The sequence below is a fragment of the Coffea eugenioides genome, chromosome 10 (genome assembly GCF_003713205.1).
Source record: "Coffea eugenioides isolate CCC68of chromosome 10, Ceug_1.0, whole genome shotgun sequence".
Lineage (NCBI taxonomy): Eukaryota > Viridiplantae > Streptophyta > Magnoliopsida > Gentianales > Rubiaceae > Coffea > Coffea eugenioides.
The window spans coordinates 23,801,440-23,811,295 of record NC_040044.1 but is presented as its reverse complement, the minus strand read 5'-3'; the positions used below and the strand labels follow the sequence as shown (position 1 = coordinate 23,811,295).

Sequence of the window (9,856 nt, the reverse complement as noted above, 5' to 3'; positions counted from 1 at the left end):
GAAAAATTGTTAACATCTCTGCCCTAAAATCACAGGTAGAAGCTTTGCAAGGGCAAGGAAGCAGTGGAAAGAAGCCGCAGTTTAAAAAGAAAGAGGGGGATGCAACTTTTATCTGGGACCAGAACCCTTCACCCAAACCCCGATACCAACACAATCCAACCTACCAACCACATTACCCTTATTATTCAAACCCGCACCATGTATATACTACCAATATCCATCACCCTCGACCTCGCCCAAGTTATCCTAACCCACCTTTAGCCCCTTTTCAAATCTCTCAACCAAATCCACCCCAAAACCGACCTCGCCCTCCATATAACCCATGATTTCCTCCCCCAAATAGACCTGTTTACAGCCATCCTCAACCTCCTGAACCTTACAACCGACCCCCTAACCATACATTTACCAATTCAGGCAGGCCTCTAGACCAATTGAAGGCCGCCGGGAAAATTGGTATGGTACCCCCTCCTACCTATCCATATGGCATGCCCGCTTGGTATAACCCACAAGCTGTCTGTGCTTATCATTCAGGGGCACCCGGACATTCGACTGTTGATTGCAAGGCTCTTAAGCATAGAATTCAAGATATGATTGAAGCCAGAGAGATTGTAATTAGGAAAAAGGAGGCACAAGGGACGAATATAAATAGGAACCCCTTGCCTGAACACGCTAATACCATTGGGGTCATTCTGGACGACGCAGAGTATGAGGAGCAAGTCCAGAAATTGGCAAGGGAAGCTGAGGTGTTTGGGGTCACAGACCAACCATTTATAATGGAGGTGCCATTTGAGGAGGATAAAAGACCTTTTATTTTGGATCTCACTCTAGCTGAGAGCAAGGCTTTGGAGCCAGTGGTCATCGAATTCCCAGAGCAGGAGCCTGTTTTGAGTTTGCAGCGAGTGCCGTGGAACTACGATGAACCTGTCATACAAATTGGAGAAAAGTCAATTGCCAAAGAAGAGGTGTCAGTGGTCACCAGATCTGGGAGGATTGCAAGTCCGTTTGGAGCTACCGTTCCGATTCAAGTAAATAACCCCGAGCTGCCTGCTAAACCAACAGTTACTGAGAAGGAAGCCTTGGATTTTCTTAAAAGGCTCCAAAGAAGTGAATATATTGTAGTCGAGAAGCTAAGCAAGTCGCCCGCCCAAATATCCATGTTGGATCTGCTCTTTTCTTCGGATATGCATAGGGATGCGTTGCTCGAAATGCTGACCAAAGCTCAAATCCCTAAGGACATTTCGGTTGCTAATTTCTCACATGTGGTTGGGAGTGTGTTATTTACAAAACAAATTACTTTCTCTGATGATGAATTACCGGCAAAAGGCATTGGACATAACAAGGCTCTGTACATAGCTGTGAGTTGCAACGGGAAAATTTTGCCAAAGGTGTTGATTGACAATGGATCTGCGCTTAATATCTGCCCTTGGAGTACCTTGGAAAAGCTAGGGTTGCAAGATATCAAGCTGAGGCCCTCAGGGACCATAGTTAGAGGTTTTGATGGAGCACGAAGGGAACCTATAGGAGAAGTGGATTTAGTCATCGAGATGGGGCCCGCACAGTTTCAGATAGCTTGCCAAGTCATGCATTTTCCTAGTGTTTATAATGTTTTGGTTGGAAGGCCGTGGATTCATAAGTCCGGAGCTGTGCCTTCTTCATTGCATCAATTGTTGAAATTCATAGTAAATGACAAATTGATAACTATCTTTGCCGAGGAGGATTGCCTCGTGATTGCTGATTCTGGGTCCAAAGAAGATGGTAGCCGAAGCGCCATAGTAACCCCTCATAGCACAGCTGATATCGTCTCCGTAAGTTGGATAACAAAAGAGGAACGAGCTTTGTCAAAGGCCAGTGTCATGATGGCTAAGGAAATGATCCGCGGAGGATATGAGTTTGATAAAGGGCTGGGACGTGATCTGCAAGGAATTCTGAAGCCAGTGAAAATTGTGGAGAAAAAGGATTCATTCGGTTTGGGTTTCCGACCAACCGCTAGAGACATCAAAGAAATGAAGGAATGCAAGAGAGCAGAGAAAGAAGACAGGCCAAGGGCCCTTGATATTCCACCACTGCATTATACTTTTCCACGACCAACCGAGATGATCACATCAGAGATTAACCCAGTTGACGGAATCGAAACTAGTTTGGCCCAATTGTTCGTTGGGGCAACATTTGAAGACAGTTTCCCAGATGAGGCCGAGTTTCCCGACATCCCTGAAGGATCAATTTCCAATTGGACAGCCGAGTTTCTGCCCGTTCAGAAGGAGTTTCGGTAAACTTAAAGGGGTTTGTCATTCATACGAATTCCTGAAAATACTTCTGCATCTGTAAATAGCTAATGAAAGCATCTTTACCTTTGACTAAAGTTTGCACGTGAAAATATTGTTAAGTTTTCATTTCATTCCCGCTTGTTTTTTGGTTTTTCGCTTTCAATCAAAGGGTTTATGAAAATGCACAAGTTGTTCTTGTCATGTTGTTTTGTTTATATTTCTGTCATATTGCTTGTTCATTTGTTTGTTGTATATTTGTTTGCTTATTATCCCACATTCGTTAATTCTTTCAGATGGCCAAAAATAAAACCATTTGACCCTTTGGATATCACTATTCTGGAATTCAATAATGGCAATCTCTATATCACTCACGACTTGGAGGTCTGGGAATCCGAGCTCCAAAGCGAGAGTGATAATGAGGAGGTATTCGATTCTTTTGCAAAGGATTTTGAACAATATGAGGAGAAACCAAAACCGAACCTGGAAGAAACAGAAAAGGTTAACATTGGCACTAAAGATGAAGTTAAGGAGGTGCAAATTAGTATTCATTTGAATGAGAGGCAGAAAAAGGAGATGCTTGAATTCTTGACTGTGTTCCAGGATGTATTTGCATGGTCCTATGATGATATGACTGGTATTTCAACTGATGTGGTAGTGCATAAGTTGCCCACAGACCCTACTTTTCCACCCGTAAAACAAAAATCCCGAAAATTCAAACCAGATATGAGCCTCAAAATAAAAGAGCAAATCGAAAAACAACTCAAAACCAACATTATCATTGTTTCCCATTACCCTATTTGGCTTTCGAATCCAGTCCCTGTTCCAAAAAAGAATGGAGAGGTACGAGTTTGTGTTGATTACAGAGACCTCAATAAGGCCAGTCCTAAAGATGATTTTCCTCTGCCAAATATTCACATTCTCCTGGACAATACCGCTGGGCATGAGATTGAATCTTTTTGTGATTGTTTCGCTGGATACCACCAGATTTTGATGGCAGAAGAGGATAGGGAGAAGACTGCTTTTATCACCCCTTGGGGCACGTTTTGCTACCGAGTGATGCCATTTGGTCTAAAGAATGCCGGAGCTACGTATCAAAGGACCATGACCACCCTGTTTCATGATATGATCCACCGGGAGATGGAGGTCTACGTGGATGACATCATAATCAAGTCTAAAAGAGCAGAGAACCATTTGGTTGATTTGAAGAAGCTGTTCGAAAGGTTGCGAAAGTACAATTTGAAACTAAATCCTGCAAAGTGCGCCTTTGGAGCACCAGCTGGTAAGCTGTTGGGATTCATTGTTAGTAAAAGAGGCATAGAGATAGATCCAGCAAAAAATCAAAGCAATTCGAGATATGCCAGTGCCGAAAACTCAGAAGGACGTGAAAAGCTTCTTAGGAAAGATCAATTTTATTGGGAGATTCATTGCCCAGCTAACTGCCACATGCGAGCCGTTGTTCAAATTGTTGAGAAAGAATGTGCCATTGTACTGGAGTGAAGAATGCCAACAAGCTTTTGATAAGATCAAGGATTATTTATTACATCCGCCAGTCTTGGTGCCACCCAAGCCGGGTCGACCATTAATCATGTACCTATCTGTGCTTGAAGAAGCAGTTGGTTGTGTCCTCGGGCAGCATGATGACTCCGGAAGGAAGGAGCAAGCCATTTACTATCTAAGCAAGAAGTTCACGCAGTATGAGGCTAATTATTCATTCATTGAGAAAAGCTGCTGTGCATTGGCCTGGGCAGCTCAAAAGCTGAGACACTACCTGTTGAGCCATACCACTTATCTTATTTCCCGATCTGATCCTTTGAAGTATCTCTTGGAGAAGCCGATGCTAACTTGACGTCTGGCTAAATGGCAGATAATTCTCTCAGAATTCGATATTGTTTTCACTTCACAAAAGGCTGTCAAGGGCAAGCTATAGCTGATCATTTGGCAGAAAATCCAAGGGATGATGATTATCAACCACTTCATACTTATTTCCCTGATGAGAAAGTCTTATTTGTAGGCGCCACAGACAATATAAGTGAGCAAAGCTCTGAATGGAGGCTTTTCTTCGATGGAGCTTCGAATTCTCTCGGAGCTGGAATTGGAACTGTTTTGGTTTCACCCGAAGGGAAGCACTACCCTGCCGCTGCCAAATTACAATTTACTTGCACAAACAACATGGCTGAATATGAAGCCTGCATTTTTGGTCTCAAAATGGCTTTAGAAATAGAAATCAAAGAGTTGATAGCTTTCAGTGATTCAGATTTGCTCGTGCACCAAACCTTGAAGCAGTGGATAACCAAAGATTCAAAAATTTTGCCCTACCATTGTAGTTTGCTCACTCTGGCCAAGCAATTTCAAAATTTGGAGTTCAGACATCTCCCGCGAGCCCGAAATGCATTTGCTGATGCTTTGGCCACCTTAGCTTCTATGATCCAGTATCCAGATGAATTGAGGATCGAACCAATTCAGATTCAACTTCAAGACAAGCCTGCCCACTGTTGGGTTGTAGACAAGTCCTCTGACAATATTCCTTGGTATAATGATATTAAGGAGTTTCTCAAAACTGGGTCTTACCCTCTGCATGCTAGTACAAAGGACAAGAGTTTTCTGCGTAGAATGGCTTCAAAATTTTTCTTGAATGGAGAAGTTTTGTATAAAAGAACCTCAGATTTGAACCTTTTAAGGTGCATTGATGAAGTCGAAGCTCAATATATGATGAAAGAAGTGCATAGTGGCGTTTGTGGACCTCACATGAATGGCCATTTGCTAGCAAAGAAAATCATGAGAACCGGATACTTCTGGCTTACTATGGAGCGTGATTGTATAGATTTTGTCCGGAGATGTATAAAATGTCAAATGCACTGTGACGTTATACACGCTCCGCCCACTGAATTGCATAGTATGATCTCCCCATGGCCCTGTTCAATGTGGGGTATGGACGTGATTGGTACAATTGATCCTCCCGCCTCAAATGGACATCGATTTATATTGGTGGCAATTGAGTACTTTACCAAATGGGTTGAAACGGAGTCATTCAAACATGAAACGAAGAAGGTAGTTGCCAATTTCTTGAGATATCACATAATTTGTCGCTTTGGAGTACCCGAAACGCTTATTACAGACAATGCCAAGAATCTGAACAATGACATGGTAGATGGACTATGCGAGCAGTTCAAGATCAGACACCGCAACTCTGCCATTTATAGGCCTCAGATGAATGGAGCTGTAGAAGCCGCAAACAAGAATTTGAAGAAGATTATCCGCAAAATGACTGAAAGGCATCGCGATTGGCATGAAAAGTTGCCTTATGCATTAATGGCATATCGGACTTCTATCCGGACATCGACTGGGGCAACGCCATATTCACTCATGTATGGAATGGAAGCTGTATTACTAGCTGAAGTTGAAATTCCTTCGCTACGAATCCTCATGAATGTAAATTATTATTATTTTCAATGTTTTCGTAATTGGTCCTTGTTTCAAGTATTTTCTCGCGTAATTGATTTATTTCTTGCACTAGGCATACTTAGGTTATGGAAGGGCTAAGAAGGGGTCGAGGCCGTGGTCGAGGTCATGGGCGAGGGACTGGACAAACCCAACCTCAAGGGGATGAACAAGGATCGGCCACTAGACCGACCCAAGGACAAGAAAATATGGAGGTTAACCAAATGGCTACTGCCATTAATAGGATGACTGACATCCTAGAACGATTAGCTGAGAGACAGGAACCAGTGCCAGTTAACCAACCTGGGGGGCCAGGATAGAGGGGAAGATAGAGCCTTAGAGAGATTATTAAAGTTCAACCCACCTAAGTTCATTGGTGAGCCTGATCCTGAGGTAGCGGAGAATTGGTTAGAAAGAATGACTAATATTTTCGCAGCCCTAGATTATGCGGAGGAGAGACGAGTAACTTTTGCTGTCTTTCAGTTTGAGGGTGCAGCACGTGCTTGGTGGGATATGGTAAGGGGAAAATGGGAAAGAGCACAAACCCCTTGGACTTGGGAAAATCTTTTAGGAGAATTTAATGAGAAGTTTCTCCCGCCCTTGGTTCAAGAGAAACGGGAGGACGAATTCATAAAAGTGAAGCAGGGGGCGTCTAGTGTGGTTGAGTATGAAGGAAAATTTACTAAACTTTCTAGATACGCCCCAGAATTGGTAGCCACTGAGAGGAGAAGGATAAGGCGATTTGTACAAGGACTTAACGTGGAGATTCAAGAGGGGTTAGCAGCGGCCCAAATCTCTACTTTCACTGAAGCCCTAGAGAAGGCACAGAGAGTCGAAAGTGCAAGGTTGCAAGTTAAGGATTTTCATGCCAAGAAAAGGGGCAATTCTAGTCATCCTCTTGGACAAGCAGATAAGGGTGCCCCACCTTCTAAAAAGGAAAAAGGAACGGGAGGAGTAGAGACATCTGGTATACAAAAAAAGACTCAATCAAGAGGAGGCCACAATGGAAGGGATCAACCGAGGGAGACTCCTCCAAGTGGTCAGCCTGTGGCTCCTCAAGTTATTTGTGGTTATTGTCGCAAGCCTAACCATACAGAGAATGAGTGCTGGAAGAAATCGGGAAAGTGTTTGTATTGTGGCAGCACTGAGCATCAGATCGCGAACAGTCCAAGTATACCGAATGAAGAAGGTAGTACTCAAAGGCTTGAAAAGTCAACCGCAAAGCAGTCTAGTGCTGGAGGAAGTCGATCTAAAGCACCAGCTAGGATTTATGCATTAGGCTATCAACAGGTTTCCAATCCCGTTAAGGTCATTGAAGGTATGATTTTCGCTTTCTATTGTTTAGTTAAAGTTCTAAGTGACTATAGTACGACGCACACTTTTACAAAATCCTAGATTCATGAGATAGAATCAAAGTTTGACTACTAATTGGGTGAGTAGAAATTGTGAAATGGGTTGCAGAAGGTAAGTTATTGTTTGACCTGATAAGTGTGACTATTAAGGGGTATGACTGTTATCCTAAGTGTGAATTTCGAGGACGAAATTCTCTTAAGGGGGAGAGGATGTGAGGACTCGTAAAAACAATTATTTTATGCCTAATTTATGGCTTAATAAACTATTTAATTGGATTTTTGCCACGAGGAATATTTTCTAGCCTTATTAGACCTAAATACAAGGAAATATAACTTCGTTATATTTTTAAAGTGACTCGTTCTGAAAATTAATTTCCTGGAGTACGTTTAGTAAAAATAGTGAATAGTACTTGGAGATTTTATCCGCGTAGTAGCACAATAAGCTTGGAATATTGGAGACTTGTACTATGGTCCTAAAATAGGTAATCTTATGAATAAATACTCAAGTGATAGTTAGTAGTGCAATCGTTATAAGAATTTCTCGGAAGTTTCGCGTTATAGCGTTAAAATTGACGGTACGCGTTTTCACACGCGCGACTTTATTTGAGGGACTTTAGACCCTTATTTCGGGACAATTAAGAGTGAATAATACTTACATGAATATAAATGCATTGGAGGTTCAGTGCACTAGTGAACCAAACGCGCGAGAAAATCGAGCCCTAATCGCGCCAAACGCACCCTAATAAGAGTTGACTTTGGAGTGATTGTGCACCACCCATTTAATCTTCTCTTGGAAGCTAACTTTGATCAAAAATTCACTCCTTCTTCCTCCAAAGACAGCTGGCCAACATCTCTCTCTCTCTCACACTCTTGCTTCACAAATTTCTTCACTAAATCCACCCAAAACCTCAACCAATCTTCACCAAACTTGAAGATCATCTAGCATACTACTTGGAGGTTGGATTTAGCTAACAAAAAGGGCTGCATTTTCACGGTTTCTTGGAGCTCTAGAGGGCCAAAAATTTCTGGGTTAAGGCACTAAGGAGGTATAACTTCATCCTACACCTTAAACTAGGATTATGATTGTGGAAATGCATCTTTAAGCTATTGCATGTGGATGGGTGGCTTGATATGGTTGTAAAATGTGATAGTGGGCTCTTTGTATTCCCACACTTGGGTTGTTGTTGCTGATTAGAGGATTAATGTTGGATTTAATGGTAGTTTAATGGTTATAATGATGGATTTACGGAGTATTATTGTTGGAAACTCAAGTAGAGGTCATGACCAGAAATTGTTGAATCTGCCCCTGTTTTGTTCGGCCATGATAAGGCCAATTTTTGGTGATTTATTGGCATGAACCTGATGTGTATTTGTTATATTATATGTGTAGAAATTTTCGTTGGAAAACATTAACGTTTGGATGGGCAAACGAATTTATTCGTGGACTAGACAAGCTGGAAAGTTATTTTCGGGTAACCCTGTCCAGTGGTAGCATTTTGACCATAACTCTGTCCTCGGGTGTCAAAATCAAGTGCCGTCAGTGGCATTTGAAACTAGACATTCCTGGATTTAATTGGAGATAAAATTAACGTTCTGATTCTTTGTGAGTGAGCCGAACCAAATGTTTTAAGTTAGCTGTCCTGTCTCTCGGATTTGCTGGAATGGTTTGTAGAAGCATCAACTTGAGGCTCAATTTTGAGCTGGTTGCTTGCCAAATTTCAAAATGTTTCCTTCTGTAAACGTTTATTACTATGAATGTATTTTCTAACTCCATAAACCATGCCTCATTCCGAGTTAAATTGACTGAGTTGTGACCAAAACAAGAGGACTGCCCTGTTTTGGAAAAAAAGTAATACTTGGACTGGTTTGGGACAAAACCTGGGAGTGATCTTATTAATTGAAGTTCTTGATGCTAAATACTTACCAAAGGTATCATGGATGTATCTTAGACCTTTATTTCACAAATGAACCATGGTTGGATAGCTTTCTTGATTAAACGATTTGAATTGGGAAATGAAGTCAAAAGACAGGTTGCTTTAGAAATTTTCCTGAACATTGGATGATTAATTAACTATCCTTCCGAAGGTATTTTTCCCTTAAATTTGATAGAGAGATGCCTTTCATATAGGAGTAACATATTGCAAAATTTTATACCAATCCAAGTTCGTTTTGACTCTTAGCTAAGGTTCCAATTTTGAAAACTCAAATCTGGAAATTGTTCACCAGACTTGAATTTTCCTAACTTTGAGCTACCGTATTTCGGTGCTCGGAACTCCAATTTTCAATCCGTTTGTTCTTCCCTAAACCTTACTTACACCTCTAATTGATTTATAAATTTCAAGGGCTAGTTTGCAACGAGTGAATTTTTCCGAATTTCCAAAGTTAGCGAAAAACCAACCCCGGCTTAATTCTGAATGTTCTGGAACAGCAACTTCATGCCCATTTTTGAATACCTTCCACTTAGATTCATGGAAAAGTGTCTTCTAAGAACTTTTAGTAATTTCTAAGAGGTTTCCAACGGTACCAATTTTTATAATTTTGGACCTACTGATTGCAAGATCTGATTTTTCTAAATTTGACGCGCAAAGCTGAAATTTGCTGATTTCTTAGAAAATGAAAATTTGAAAACTTGTTACTCCTTCTTGATGATAATTGATCGCTTTAAACTTGATTTCATGAAGGAAATCAGTTTTTCTTGTGTTAATAAAACCTCACTTTTGAACCTTTATTTTGAGTGGCTAAGGTTCTTGGTTTGAGGTATTGACTAGTCCAAATGAGCGTAACTCCTTTCTTGATTAATAC

General features: G+C 41.3%; 1 protein-coding gene across 1 annotated transcript; it reads left to right on the top strand.

Annotated features, from left to right (window-relative positions):
* The first annotated feature begins 455 nt into the window (after positions 1 to 455).
* On the top strand, positions 456 to 2,270 carry LOC113750583. The gene has a single exon (XM_027294545.1). The coding sequence runs from the start codon at positions 456 to 458 to the stop codon at positions 2,268 to 2,270; it is 1,815 nt and encodes a 604-aa protein (XP_027150346.1).
* The last annotated feature ends 7,586 nt before the right edge of the window (positions 2,271 to 9,856 follow it).

Excerpts from the sequence above, each read along its gene's own strand:
- LOC113750583 (XM_027294545.1), top strand. The coding sequence starts at position 456 with ATGGTACCCCCTCCTACCTATCCATATGGCATGCCCGCTTGGTATAAC.